Here is a 15,998-nt window from a genome sequence, read left to right as displayed (position 1 = left end):
GACGTCCACGGTGACACCTAATGCCTCCTAATCCACACCTCGGCTATGCTGAAGGAGTAAATGAGTAATATCTCCCAGCTCCATTTGGGGAGGAGTATATGGAAAGGCCTGTCATTCTGAAGTATTCCATGGACAAGTTCGGGCACTCTTCAGCTTCTCTGTTCACTTATTAATATGACAAAGCAGACATTTGGAATTGGAGTGCGGTGAGAAAATGGGGGGAAATGCACCGTTCGTGAGCTGCAAATGCTTTCAAAGACACGTACAACCGCCAGCGAGACCTGTTTGGCGCTCTCGCTTTGCTTTCTGTGTAATCGCGTACAAGGTTTAGATCTTAAAACGCGCAGATATAACAGATGGATATTAAATCATTAAGGGAGAATCAAAAGGTTCACAGCTGAGAAACGTTCAGTAAGGAAACCCAATACATACAGAGCTTTAGTTGAAATCTGCAGAGAGCGCAAACAAACAGCCTCTGTTTACACAGTAAACACATCACACTAATTGGCCCACATAATTGACATTCATTTACAAGCCCATTTGCAGCATTTGGGTGTTTGTATGACATTCATTTGCGATACAACATGACTAAATGAAAAAATCCTGCAGGAAAGGCTTTGATGAGTTTTTATAATCAACATGCTTGTCTTTGGCGAAAGCGTTTTTCCCTCTGAAATGGAGAATGTGTGGCATCAACTGGGAATTCTGCTGTCAGATTAAAACCCAACGCCTTTGTTCCAAAAGACGTCTAAGCCTGTTATCTCACTCAAAGCCTTCTTCACATTAGGAATAAGATCACCTGTCCAAACAAGGTGTATTGTTCAGTCCTGAGCTAAGGACAGAGTTCACTCACAATGGTTTTGGGTCATGGATCTCCGGTCTTTGAAAACAGATCACTTTCCCAACTAAGACCAAATTGTACTTAGAAAGGAATGCCACACTATTCACTACAGCATGTCAAACAGAGTAAAAAATTATACTCTTTTCATGTAGATAATAGAGAATTGTTAAATGAATACTTCACCCATGATTCAGTCATCATTTACTCACCCTCATGTATTTGACTGCATGACGGCATGAACACAAAAGGTGAATTTCCGAAGAACATCCTTTTTTAATGAGAATTGAGTGTGTCAATTTCCAAAACTGATTGTAGTATTGATGTCATGGATGAATCAGCTTGGACCATCCCAATTCATCGGTGATCCAATTCACTAGCATGAATGATTCTTAAAGGCTGGAATACACTACACAACTTTTCAAATCTGAACAGATTTTAAAACAATAATTGGCAACTTTGTAAATGGTTACAGAGAGAAAACTGGGCATCGTGCAATAAAAGACTTTCAGTTCACTCAGACCGCAAAGTTCAAAAAGGAATATGCACCTTCTTGTTAGGAGACGTGACAAATAAAAACAATATGTGCTCTAAAATCAGCTCAAACATGTTTAATATCTTCTGTAGAGTTGTCAAAAGTACCGACTTTGGTACCTAGTAGGTACTGGAATGTCAAAAATGTTGAGCGGATTTGTAAACACCTCTGCTCTGATTGGCCATTGTGTTCACACATTCATCAGATATGCATATTGATTGTGATTGGCTTCAAAGATCAACACTTCAAAAACATGGTAAAAAGTCATCAATGAAGCTCTTCACCAAGAGCTTACACAGACACACACACAGGAGCGCTTGAAAGCAGGCGTCTATTGCGAACCAGTCAGCTGATAGACGTCTGCTTTCAAATTCAAACACTTCTGTGTGCTTTCAAATGCTCCCGTGCGTTGATCATTCACTCAAAAAAACAAATTGTTGGATTTACTTAAAAAATAAGTGTCAATGGTTCCACGAAACAATATTGAGTAATTTGTACAAAAAACTATTTAGTTGAATAAACAAATGAAATTCAAGTAAAGCTGACAAAATATAAGTAAATATAAATCATTTGAATGTCACTGTTACATAATATTTATATGTGCAGTTTACTTAATAATGCTTGTTGATTACGTAAGGTGAACACATTTTTTTTTTGAATAGTCATTTATATAAAAAGGATACAACATACCAGAATGCAGCCCCTCACCCCAAAGTGCACACAAAAAATAACTAATCGAACAAATTCAATTGAAGTTATAGCAGGAATTTCATCCTATAAACATGCGTATATGAGCGCTCACAGCCTAAACACAGGCGACACTCTTCTGCATGATGGTAACCACAAAATTCAAAAACATTACAGAAACTACTCTAAATGTCCAACATAACTGAACATTAATCATTAATATAAACTAACAACAACTTTCCCTTTACTGAAAAACACATAAAATAACACTTTAATCCCTAAATTTACTCTCCTAATGCAGTCCCTCGCAAAGCATGCTGGGAACTACGGATCCACTGCACAGTTAGTTATGTCAACAATAATGTGTGCGTTTCACTCAGCAATGTTAAGTTGACTGAACAAACACTAAGTAAAGCTGACAATACTCAATTTAAGTAGAAACAACGTAGTTAAATTACGTTCATGTAGTTACATGAGTTTAAGTAATGTGAACAAGGGTGGTTTGAGTGACTAACAACAGTAAAAGTTCATTTTTTTTGAGTGTTGTAGGCCAATCACAACACAATGGCCAATCAGAGGTGTTTACGAATCCGCTCAACAGCGGTCAAAGTGTCACATTTTTAAAATTTCACTACCGATTTGTACCGAAGTCGGTACTTTTGACCGACTTAAAAAAATCTGGGTTTGTGCCCAACACATAAAAAATGCTGGGTTAAAAATGGACATTTCAGCAATTGGCTTATATTTTAACCCAGCAGTTGGGTAAATGTTTGCCCAACAAAGGCAGTTTTATTTAACCCAACTATTGTTTAAAAATTACTATATAGCTGGCTTAAAATGAACCCAAAATAATTTGGAAATTAATAATCAGGCTCATAATTACTAGAGGCAACAATATCAAATATCAAAAGGTGAACATTTATTAATAAGCAATTTAATAAATGTTTATTGTTTAATTATTATTCATTAATAAATGTTCACTTATTAAACATATTAATAAATGTTAAGGGGGGACACTACAGGCAAAAACACAGTTTTTTCAGGCACCTGTCAATTTTGAGATTTTGCACTTTTTGGCTTTTCATAAAGTGTTTTTTCAGAATGGTGGAAAGAAAACATCCAAAATACACTTTTTAAGTGTACATTTTATAGCACTTTATCTATTTGCATCTATAGATTTCAATTACAGTAAATATCTTTAAAGGCTGTTTTCTTAAAATTATTTTTTTCTCCTGGTCCGAGTCAGAAATCTCCACTTCAGCAGAACTTATATACACCAAACTTTACAGTTTTATTCCTATCTATATTCTGAAGGTTTTTACAGAGGGATTTGTTGATATATATATTTATGCAACATTTTATTCCTAAAAAATTTTATTTTAAATTTTTTAAATAAAAAATTTTCTCTTGATAGTACACTCTAAAAAATGCTGGGTTAAAAACAACCCAAGTTGGGTTGAAAATGGACAAACCCAGCGACTGGGTTGTTTTAACCCAACTGTTGGGTTAAATGTTTGCCCAACCTGCTGGGTAGTTTAATTTATTTAACCCAACTATTGTTTGAAAATGACTATATGGCTGACTTAAAATGAATCTAAAATGAAATTAAAATGTTAATTTATTAAACATATTAATAAATGTTAATTTTCAAGTTATTTTGGGTTCATTTTAAGTAAGCAATACTGTAATTTTTAAAGTAAAACTACCCAGCAGGTTGGGCAAACATTTAACCCAACTGCTAGGTTAAAACAACCCAATCGCTGGGTTTGTCCATTTTCAACCCAACTTGGGTTGTTTTTAACAGTGTATTTTCTGATTTATGGAGTGATAAAAAGAGATATCCAAAATTCCCTCTATAAAAACCTTTGAATATGTCCAAAAAATTAAACGAGAACTGTGAACCTGACATCATCCAACATTCAGATTTTTGTTCTAGAAATGTATGCAAATTAGCGCATATTTAATTAGATAACGCCTCATTTGCATATTTAAACATTACATTTTAGAAAACTTGTAAATGCAAAAAATGTTTGCAATTTTTAATGTAAGTATGGTGATATCTATTAGTTATTTTTTTTACCCTATTCATCTGGGGTGTCTCGCCTTCATTTCCAACTGTGGCTTCAATTTAAGCAAGCAATACAGTAATTTTTAAACAATAGTTGAGTGAAATAAAGCTACCCAGCAGGTTGTGCAAACATTTAACCCAACCGCTGGATTTGTCCATTTTCAACCCAGCTTGGGTTGTTTTTAACCCAGCATTTTTTAGAGTGTACACTCCACCTGCCCGGCCACTAGTGTCAATTCTTCCAGATTGTAAATCGGGGCAAAATTCATGTAGCGTATTGCAGCTTCAAGTTCCTCGACTTAATGATCTGGTTGTATTAGTTCACTGGAAATAAAAATGATCAGTGTACAACAACTAAAATTGTGATCTGTATATAATGCATAGCCATCATATGACTTCAGAAGACTCAAAATATGGTGCACAAGACAAATGGACTTCATGATACCTTCCTGCTATCGTTTTTGAATCTTAAAAACCAGATCTCCAGAATAATCCAAATATGTGTCCTATAGAAGTCTCATGGATTCAGACCAACACCAGGGTGAGTAAATGATGATAGAAGTGTCATATGTGGTTGAACTCACACCGAAACGACTGGTTACAACACAATAATGCTTAAAAAGAGGCTATGGATGATTGATAACTTGGAATAACAGAAATTCTTCCTGTTTCAGACATTTATACTGAAAGCAGACAGCATCACACGCCAAACATCTGCATCCCTGTTGTTGACGGATACGCGAAGAGTTGTCATGATCTCTCTGAGAACAAAACACAGGTGTGTGAATTAATTCCCAGGAACATTTCACCTCGCAATCATCTTTATCCACCCTCTATCCGCTAATCAGATCAAACTGCGGAGAGATTCAAGAGCTGTCACCAGCATCGGCGTTAACTGCTAATCCTGCGCTAACTTTGATCAGATCCAGACATCCATGGTACACAGCTGGGCAGATCTTGGTTGAGTGAGTCACTGACTTTAAGGCCACAACAGCACTGAAGGACAAAAACTCTTCATGCAGCTGTCAAAACATCGAGGGATCTAAGTCCTACCTGCTTTCCTCATACTTTCAGAATGGTAATTATCAGAGAATGCTTGTATATCCTTTTCCACCAACAATCTGGCAGGGTTCAAATACATCTGGAGATATAGAAAGGCCACTTTTATCCAAAGCGTGGGACATCCTGGAGTTACATTCCTAAATGGCACAATGGTGAAAGCTTAGAAATCACTACTTGCAGGCTTTGAACCTACAAATTTTTCAGTTGCCAGCCCAGTTTTGTAACCACTAGGCCTGAAAAAAATTGTATGTGAAACCAAAAAAGGAGCCAAAGAGATTTTAGAGCATTATTGAAGGAGGCATTAGGGCTACAATGGCAGGCCTGTATTGATCTTTTAGACTCACACTTGTCCGAGACTGTGTGCCGTCATTTGAATACACAGGGGCTTAACAACAACTCACAGCATCAACAATGGCTCAAAGTGCTTCTGGGCTTTACCGAAAACATACAAAGAGATTGAGTTTTCTTCAAATCAGACAGAGGAATCAAGACAAGAGCGTGAAAACTCCACTGAGGGTGAAGTCTCTAATGTCAGTTGTTTTAATACGGAATCCTAATTAAAGCAAATCATTGAAATATAAGACGGGAAATAGACTGCCTGAATGGGTCGTCCAACATCATCAAACAATAAACAGAGAATACTATTTGATAGGCTTAATTCAAGACGCCACTTTCCATTTCAAATGTTTCTTAATGTGGCATAAGTTCTCTTGATTGATATATTTCTGAGGCTGGATTATAATTTAGAGGGGTTAATTGCTTCTTCAGAAATTGGAAATGAATCTTGCATTAATATGTGGCTGTTGGAAGCAGAAATAAACTTCTTGTTAAAATCTCAAAGAGAAAGGTAACTCACTTATGAAAACCCCATAAAACTATAACTGTATTCTTCGGTCTGCATCCTATACCAAAACTGAAGTGAATTTAAACGTTTCTCAACTAGTTTTGCTTCACCAACATTGTTCATTTAAAAACTAAATGTCCTTACAATAAATCTTTGAGATTATGTATTTTTTTTTACTATTATAGTCAATAATCAATCAATAAATAATGTCTGTACATACTATAATTCAAAAGTTTGGAGTCAGTATGACTTTTTTTTTTTTACTTTTATTCATTAAGAATGCTTTGAATTCATAAAAAAAATTAAACTAATGAATACAACAAATAAATTTCGTTCTCCAAACTTCCTGCTCAGAAGAATCACTATTCATTACCATTTTCAACTGTTTTCAACATTAAAGGTTTAGTTCACCCAAAAATGGCTCAGTGACGCCTCCATTGGCGGCAAGATAATTAACACATTAAATGACCAGAAAGCTACTACAGACATATTTAAAACAGTTCATGTGACTACAGTGGTTCAACCTTAATGTTATGAACTATGAAGTGATGTGAATACTTTTACTTAAATGACTTTATTCAACAATATCTAGTGATGGGTGATTTCAAAACACTGCTTCATGAAGCTCCTAAGCTTTACGAATCTTTTGTTTTGAATCAGTGGTTGCCTGTCACGTGATAAACTAGGCTTCGTTACATCATAAGTGTTTTGAAATTTCAATGGTTCACCACTGGGGGGCGTGACTTTGAAAGTTTGATACATGCTCCAAACCACTGATTCGAAATAAAAGATTAAAGGATTAGTTCACTTTCAAATACAATTTTCCTGATAATTTACTCACTCCCATGTCATCCAAGATGTTCATGTTATTCTTTCTTCAGTCGAAGAGAAATTAAGGTTTTTGATGAAAACATTCCAGGATTTTTCTCCTTATAGTGGACTTCAATGGAGCCCAAATGGTTTTAATGGCCTCAAAATTACAGTTTCAGTGCAGCTTCAAAGGGCTTTAAACGATACCAGACGAGGAATAAGGGTCTTATCTAGAGAAACGATTCTACTTACGGAACAAATTTTTTTTCTGTAAGCAGAATAAGGAAGGCTTAGGACATACAGCGTAAGCTTTTTGAAGAATACGAAAGTATGGTTTTGGCGGAACCACTTGGAAGGTGAACATTTGTTTATATAAAGCATATACATTTATAATTTTTTCCGAAAATGACCGATCGCTTTGCTACATAAGACCCTTATTCCTCGTCTGGTATCGTTTAAAGCCCTTTGAAGCTGCACTGAAACTGTAATTTTGAGGCCATTAAAACCATTTGGGCTCCATTGAAGTCCACTATAAGGAGAAAAATCCTGGAATGTTTTCATCAAAAACCTTCATTTCTCTTCGACTGAAGAAAGAAAGACATGAACATCTTGGATGACATGGGGGTGAGTAAATTATCAGGAACATTTTATTTGAAAGTGAACTAATCCTTTAATGATGCATTGTAATAATATTTCACAATATTACTGTTTTCACCTCTATTTTTGATCAAATAAATTTAGTCTTGGTGAACATAAAATCCTTTTTCAATTTATCTCAATCCACAGCCTCTGATATCAGCTTTGAAGCGATCAAATTCTCCTGAGGATATGCCAGCACAGGCTCTTGGAACAATGCATAATAACATTAATACTCATTGGAGTGACACTTAAGTATACACAACACCTGAAACACTAAACATGATAGATGACTGTCCCTGAGTCATGGGAAAATGCCTTCATTTACAGACAAAAACTGCTGTTGTACTCTTACAAATCCAAAGTGCAAGTGAAAATTAATCCATTATTTGAGTCACTAATTACAACAGGATGCCATTCCTTCCATTTCCTTTCATTAACCATTCTTTACAGATACTAGACAGGCTTCTGGTGAATGGCCATATTAGTCATATGGCCATATGGTGAGCCAATGCAAACCAAAATGTAATTTTCCTATTCAAACAAAAATCACCATGTGATTCTCAACAAAAGTAATATATAGGTAAGAATATTTTTGTCATCTTAAGTATCTCTTTGGTAATTGTATCTCCCAGGCAATGAGCTGATTGCTTTAGTCCTGGATCACTGGCAATGGGATAAACCTGAGAGCCCAGGCTGCTTTTCATGTCAAAACCTTCAAGGAGAGCGGCCACGATCCAAAAGCAATCACACTTTACACTTCAAAGCACAAGGGAAAAGGGAGGCGAGAGCCGGTCCACATTTTTTCCACGCTAGCCAGGCACAAATCATGCGTGGAGGAAGAGGAGATGATCTAAGCGAGGAGCTGTTGAGGAACACAGAGCCGACAGGTGTGCACAGGCAGGTAGTGGCACATCTCTGTCCCTCCCAAAGGTGAGACATAAGCAGTGCTTCAACTCCTCTCTACTCCACTCTGGCTCTTTACTTTTATTAGTGGTCACCTGCTGGTACTTGTGGAGATTTTGCTACCCTTACAAAAAATTAACAGGGCAATTAATCATGGTTAATAGAGTTTCTGTAACAACAATAAAAGTTTGGGAATTTGTTACAGTTGCCCCAAATCATATTTAGACACGTTTACACGACAATGATGTACTAAAAACATTGTATACAAGCGAAACATTGTCAAAACAATCCTCTTTTACACAGATCTGAGTAAACAAACTAAAAATGCTGTATTATTCATGCCAGGCCAGTAGTTGGCGATGTCAATTTGTCAAGAAACACTACGCACCTACAGACACAATTCACGTTTTTGTAGTTCACACAGAGAAGATAATGGTATCCTTTTCAAAAACCTGCACTTTGAAACCCATTTTCAAATGTTTGCATTTTCAGGCCCCCAAATGAACAGCCAAATGCATAAAAAGTTTTCAGTTTTTAGTTGAAAACAGTGTCGTGTAAATGGCCCCTTAACTGGGACCATTAGGGTGAGAAAGGTCAAGCTATGTCTTAAGGAAATTTTTAGCATCATGTAACTTTTGTGGTCTAATCCAATAAAATTCATACATTTTCAAGTGCACTTTAGTGTCAAAATTACAGTTTGTACAAAAAAAAACAAAAAAAAAAAAAAACTTTCATATTCACCAAAGGCCAAAGCACAGAGGGTACATAAACTGCTATTGTATATGTTGGTTTTCTTGAAACTTCTTGAAAATCTTCATCAAATTTGGGAGACAATAATGGTCAAAATTATGCAACTTACACTGTTGGAGAGTAACACATCAACATGTTTGCATGGCAAGGTTTTAAGGCTATATATTCTTCTTTTGTGACAATTTTGTGACAGCAGCATCTATTGGCTAAATACAGACAAACATTGTTAGTAATGAACAATATCAAAACGGTTTTATGCAATATACCAATAATTAAAGTGGTAACTGAAATGGTACTGATATTAAAGGTGCCCTAGAATCAAAAATTGAATTTATCTTGGCATAGTTGAATAACAAGAGTTCAGTACATGGAAATGACATACATTGAGTCTCAAACTCCATTGTTTCCTCCTTCTTATATAAATCTCATTTGTTTAAAAGACCTCCGAAGAACAGACGAATCTCAACATAACACTGACTGTTACGTAACAGTCGGGATCATTAATATGTATGACCCCAATATTTGCATATGCCAGCCCATGTTCAAGGCATTAGACAAGGGCAGCCAGTATAACGTCTGGATCTGTGCACAGCTGAATCATCAGACTAGGTAAGCAAGCAAGAACAACAGCGAAAATGATCCATGATATTTTTAGTGATATTTGTAAATTGTCTTTCTAAATGTTTCGTTAGCATGTTGCTAATGTACTGTTAAATGTGGGTAAAGTTACCATCGTTTCTTACTGTATTCATGGAGACAAGAGAGTCGTCGTTATTTTCATTATTAAACACTTGCAGTCTGTATAATTCATAAACACAACTTAATTCTTTATAAATCTATCCAACAGTGTAGCAATAGCTGTTAGCCACAGAGCACAGCCGCAAACTCATTCAGAATCAAATGTAAACATCCAAATAAATACTTTACTCACAGGAATCGATGCATGCATGTAGCATGAATGATGAACATCTTGTAAAGATCCATTTGAGGGTAATATTAACTGTGTGAACTTTGTTTATGCACTGCATAACTGTACTTATAGTTGAGAGATCGGGAGGGCAGGGAGCGAGAGATTTAAAGGGGCTGCGTAGCCTGAATCGGTGCATATTTAATGATGCCCCAAAATAGGCAGTTTGGGGTATTTTGAGCTGAAACTTCACAGACACATTCAGGGGACACCTTAAGACTTATATTACATCTTTTAAAAAGACGTTCTACGGCACCTTTAAAATAAAAGGATACACATGCTACATGTCAGGCATCACAACATCACAGCGTTGAGAGTTAGATGAAGTGAAAGATAAACTAAATGTAAAAATATGGGAAATGATTAAATATACAACATTGAACCATGTAAATTCAATATTGATCAATACATTGATAAAATAAATACAAATACTGGCCAATAACCAACACTATTTACAAAACAAACAAACAAGATCAATGGATTATGTTTTATGAGTCTTTCAACTTCACATTTATTCTGATCTGTTACTTGCTGTTTCTTTGTAATGATTTTGTAAATTTAGATACAATTTCCACATGAAAACTGTTTAAAAATAAACCCTACACCAATTTTTCTTGTGTTCCAGTGTGTTCCTTGGGAATCAAACCCGTGTCTTTGGTTTTGCTATTCAAATGCTCTAAAAATAATGATTCCTTATTTTCATAAATAGTTTCATGAACAGGGTTGGGGAAAGTTACTTTTAAAAGTAATGTTATATTGCGTTACTCCCTAAAAAAGTAACTAATTGACCCTTCACAAAGATCTGCCCCCCTTTGTTGCAACAAGCCATGGTGCGCTCACACCACACCATGTTCTCACGCAGTGAAAAATACATTGCGGACCAAAGAGGACACTGACAACACATCAACAGACAAGATGGAGGACTTTACTTTTGGTATGAAATTTCTAAAATAAATAAATTCAAGACAGATGGCTGTAATGCCTCAGTTCAAGCAGCACATGAACCGATCATCTCTTCCTATTAGTTACAACACAAAATAAAACATGAATGAACATCAGAAGGTATGTTGTTTCAACCACGGAAAGATGTCAATACAGATCATTTTAAAAGTTCAAGTCCACCGACGTTAATCTACTAATTCTCCTGTCTGGTTTGTTAGTCGGACAAAATGGCAAATTTGGCCTGTTCACATTTAGTCTAGAGCTACAATAAGCATACACTTTCTCCTTGATTTCTCTCTACATGGGGACAGGAGAGCCTTCAGTCAATACATGGGAAAACAAAGAATCTTGCATTATTTATTTGAAAAATTGTGTCGTAAAAGTAATACATTACTTTACTAGTTACTTAAAAAAGTAATCTGATTATGTAACTCAAGTTACTTGTAATGCGTCACCCCCAACACTGTTCATGAAGAACCTTAAACATCCATAGAACCTTTCCATTCCATTCTTTATAGCAGAAAGTGTTCTTTAGATTATTAAAATGTTCTTCACCTTTACGTGCCAAAAACTATAAAAAAACGTTAAAACAACACACGGCAGTGCAGCTGTTTTACGGAGCAGCAAGGGCATGCCTCATGAAAAGGTTAGTGGTTATCGATGTGTCAGTGGCTCATCACACTCACTCCTCACTCACACCCAACCCATGCTGTCACTCATCTCCGTTCCGCCCCAGTGCAAGCCAGCCTATGGGAACCTGCCTGGGAATCTGACCAAAAGCACAGGCAGTTAAAGCGTCTGAACCGATGAAACTCCACCAACAGCACTTTTGAAAGGAAACCGTGTTATGTGACACCTTACAGGTGCAATTAAGACTGATCAAGCGCATCTAACACAAGACAAATGATGATGGAAATTGACTACAGCATCTCCAAGGAAATTAGCGTTAAGTAGACATAACACTAGAAAAGACAATTATGACATCTACCCTTTATGCACAAATCATGGTTATCAAAAAAAGTTTTTTGTACAAATTTGAACAAATGATCTGACAATTAACTGACAGCAGGGTGTTTTCTTGTCTAATTTAACAAAGAATGTGAAGGTTAAGTTGGATGGCAGCAATTTTCTTTGGCACAACAAATCAAAGGGATGGCACTTTGTATGATTAGGGTAAAAAAAAAATAGCACCTACATTTTTTTCAATGAAAGGAGTTACTTATCCTTTATAAAACACTGACTGTCAACCTTGTTTCTATTTGTTTTCAATAAGGTTTGCAATTCGCAACCAACAAAACAAAAGACAAATCAAAAATGCTTAAAATAAGCTTTTACCTAGTAGAATGAGATGGTTTCAGATGAAATTATGGTTTGTAATTGATAAACTTAGAAGCTTAAAAATGTTGAAAAAGTGCTTAAAAATTAGGTTGATTTTAATTTTTGTCATCGGATAAAAATTATGTGTGTATCTATGTTACAGGAAAGGTTATGCCAATTTGTTAATGGAAGACTTGTGGATAATATTTAACTTTTCATTTCAAACTACAGTAAAGACATTGATGTTACAAAAGATATCCATTTTTAAAAAATGCTGTTCTTGTGAAGAACTTTCTATTCTTTCTATTTAATCAAATAATCCTTAAAAAAACTACCGCGTTTTCACAAAAATAAGCAGCACATCTGTTTTCAACATAATCATAAGAAATGTTTCTTGAGCATCAAATCATCATATTAGAATGACTTCTGAAGGATCATGTGACACTGAAGACTGCTGAAAATTCAGCAAAATATATAAAGTTATTTTAAATTGTAATAATATTTCACAATATTACTTACTAATTCAGATTCTATTTAATTTGCCATTATTTATTTATCAAAACGCATAAATGTGCTTTAGTATTTTATCCATTTTAGTATTTTACATTGTCACTTTTTCTCCACTAATTTCCCATAACATATGATTTTATGAAGACTTTTTAAAGACCTAAAGAAAATTTTAAGAAAATTTACGGAATGAATTTAAGCAATACATCAATATGCTTTCTATATGTAATTGTCTAAGAAGAAACACAATGAGTTGTATGACCAACACTTAGACTTTGAAAATACGACTTTTCAACAAAAATCCATTACCAAACAGGACAAAAATGCAAGATTTTTTTGCAATGTATGCAACATTTAATGCCACGCCATCATCCTGTACATGCTAATCTCATGTGTCAATGCTGTAAAAATGTACACAGTTCTTAAGGGGGTTGGAGGGGGACACCTTCCTGTAGTCAATTTGTGGAAAATGCCAGGCAGAGTTAAAAAACAAAGAAGAGACGAAGATTCATAAATTCCACTTATATGACATGTTAAAAGCAGAGCAGAGAGCATGAAAATGAACACAGGAAGAAGCACCTTTCATCAGGCGGACTTTGCCGCGCTCGCTGAGAGCCTGTCAGTCCTCCAGCCGCTAGTGCGGGCATGTCCACCGATCGCTCTCTACAAAACACAGATAACCCGCTTCCTCAGACCCCAGCGTAACCAGACACCCACACACTCACTCTCAGCCCGGCTCTGAACAGCCTGCCCTCATGCACTCTTCAGACAGGGGACTTTGGTCTGTGTGATTGAACAATTACCGCCACGGTTAATTTAGCCGTGGCTGAGATCGGCTCTCACCGGCATGCCGGCGCGCTGTTCTCTCTTCTCGTCTCCATGCAGATGAAATCAGTGACACTGGACAAGAACAACTTGCACTTTCATGGCAAATAGACTTTCCATCACAGCATTCACAGCATAGCTGAGATCTGTTAGGGATAAAATGTGAAGGAAGGAAGGGGGGGCCAAAAAGCACAGACTCACTCATTTGCAATCATGCAAAGGAAAAAGATCACAGCCTTCTCCTCTTCTGCTATGGAAAGAGTTATTTTACAAACAATACCAATCTTGAAGTGTTAAAAAAAAAAGAGAGAGAAAGAGAGAGAGGGAGAGAGAGAGAGAGAGAAATGAAGTAAAACAAAACTAAAAAAATTTTTTGGAGCATTTCTACAACTCATTGTTTTATTATTCAAAGCAGAAGACAAAACGAATTATGACAGGCTTTACTACCAGCTGACACGAATTTCACTGGAAACATAAAATGCTTTTCATTATCCGAGGCATTTTTAGAAATTTGAATGTGGAATGCTATATCTGAACACAGATCTGAACAGGATCAACAGTGCATGACACTTCTGACTCAAAGCGAAGCTCTGTGTACTAACATGTTTAAAATAGACGTCTATGTCGTTGCCTCCATGCGCAAGACCTTCATGGATTCTGCTATCATGGAACTGGTGTCAATCTGACCGTAGATGCCCACTAAAAATGCCTTGTGGAGGAGGATATCAGCATGTTCTGGGAAAAACAAAACAGAGATATTTCTTTAAAATTCTGTCCATTATCACAGATTTACACACATATACCCAAATAACATAGTTTGTGTTCAGAAAAATTAAAATAATCACTTTAACAATACAAGTTGCACATTTCTGCTTAAACCCTTCAAAACACCCCTAAAGGCCCGTTCACACCAAGGATGATAACTATATAGTTCTAAAAATTGCTCTAAATATAAAAGAATAGTTGCCTGGAAAATCCAGCCTCACCACTGTACCAGCCATTGAATCAATTCAATTTCTAGGTCGGAGCAAACCCGAGCAAACAGGAAGCGGAGTAAACCAATCAGAGAAGGGCGGATATGACGTTAGCAAAGCGACGAGAGTCAACAGCGAAAAGTAAATGATTAATGTGTTTTTTGTCATTTAAAACTGAATTCACGGTTGAATAGAACAAACTCTCGGGTCTCCCGTGCGCAATCTTTGTTGATATTGAAGGGACTTTCGCTGTACTAGAGTGACACTGTTTGTGTCACTGAATTAAACGAATCTGATTGCACGGTACGGTTTGGAGTTGACTCGAATCGCGACGGAGGGCGGACTGATCAGACTGATATATCTTGTAGAAGATATATCATTCTGGACTTGCCAGGCAAAAAGAATAGTGCAGTCCACATCACAACTATAACGATAACGACAGAGGAAGGATTTCGTTGGAATTACTTTCAGAATGATTTTCATTTCCATCTGATGGATAAAACCATTGACAGCCAATTAAGAATAAACCCTGCTTTAACAAACTCCAGCATTTAAAGTGACAGATGACAAAACTGAAGTTTGGTGGACTTAGAATAAACCGAACGATATCATCTGCTGGTGTAAACACTAATATAGTTCTCGTTATAGTTATCTTTATAGATTATGTTCTTGGTGTGAATGGGCCTTAAAGGGTTAGTTCACCCAAAAATGAAAATTACCCCATGATTTACTCACCCTCAAGCCATCCGTGTACATGTCTTTCTTCTTTCAGACAAATACAATCTGAGTTATACTATATAATATCCTGGCTCTCAAAGCTTTATAGTGGCAGTGAACAGAGGATGAGATTTTGAAGCCCAGAAAAGCACATCCATCATAAAGATATCCACACGGCTCTGGTGGGTTAATAAAGGCTTTCAGAAGCAAAGCGATGCATTTGTTTAAGAAAAATATCCAGATTTAAAACTTTGAAAACTAAAATAACTGGCTTCCAGCAGACAGCTGAACACAAGTCGACTTGCGCCAAAAGAGTAACCCCTGACGTGATGTAGGAGTAGCGTAAACTTTGACGCCTCTCGCAATTCAAACAAATAGGGATGTGCAACAAACTCAAGCTCTTCTTCTCTTATATCGAAATCCTCTGAATTTCTCTTTAAAATTTCTTGGTTTAGACTTTTAATTCATGACCGGTGTTTTGTTTTGCTCTATCCTCTGCGCATCCATGTTTGTCAATACGTTGGGGTAGAGTTTACCCTTTCATCGCCAATCGATGTGTACAGCCGTCTGTCAGAAGAACGTTATTTTAGTTTTTAAAGTGTTAAATATAGAT

At 36.3% G+C, this 15,998-nt stretch overlaps 2 protein-coding genes across 5 annotated transcripts in view; both read right to left on the bottom strand.

The window, feature by feature from the left end:
- Positions 1–13,910, bottom strand: part of si:dkey-43p13.5 (paired mesoderm homeobox protein 2) — an 18,691-nt gene extending 4,781 nt beyond the window's left edge. The window contains exon 1 of the mRNA XM_067382456.1: positions 13,896–13,910. The gene's annotated coding sequence lies outside the window, so the exon portion shown is untranslated. The remainder of the gene's footprint in view (positions 1–13,895) is intronic.
- Positions 13,217–15,998, bottom strand: part of ints1 (integrator complex subunit 1) — a 32,569-nt gene continuing 29,787 nt past the window's right edge. For all 4 annotated transcript variants that reach the window (XM_067382452.1, XM_067382449.1, XM_067382451.1 and 1 more), the window contains one exon: positions 13,217–14,429. In XM_067382452.1, the coding sequence (XP_067238553.1) occupies positions 14,314–14,429 (116 nt within the window). In that variant the 3' untranslated portion in view covers positions 13,217–14,313. The remainder of the gene's footprint in view (positions 14,430–15,998) is intronic.

The sequence above is a fragment of the Chanodichthys erythropterus genome, chromosome 3, assembly GCF_024489055.1.
Source record: "Chanodichthys erythropterus isolate Z2021 chromosome 3, ASM2448905v1, whole genome shotgun sequence".
Lineage (NCBI taxonomy): Eukaryota > Metazoa > Chordata > Actinopteri > Cypriniformes > Xenocyprididae > Chanodichthys > Chanodichthys erythropterus.
Note: the sequence above shows the minus strand (reverse complement) of the source record. Positions and strands in the feature narration are given on the sequence as shown.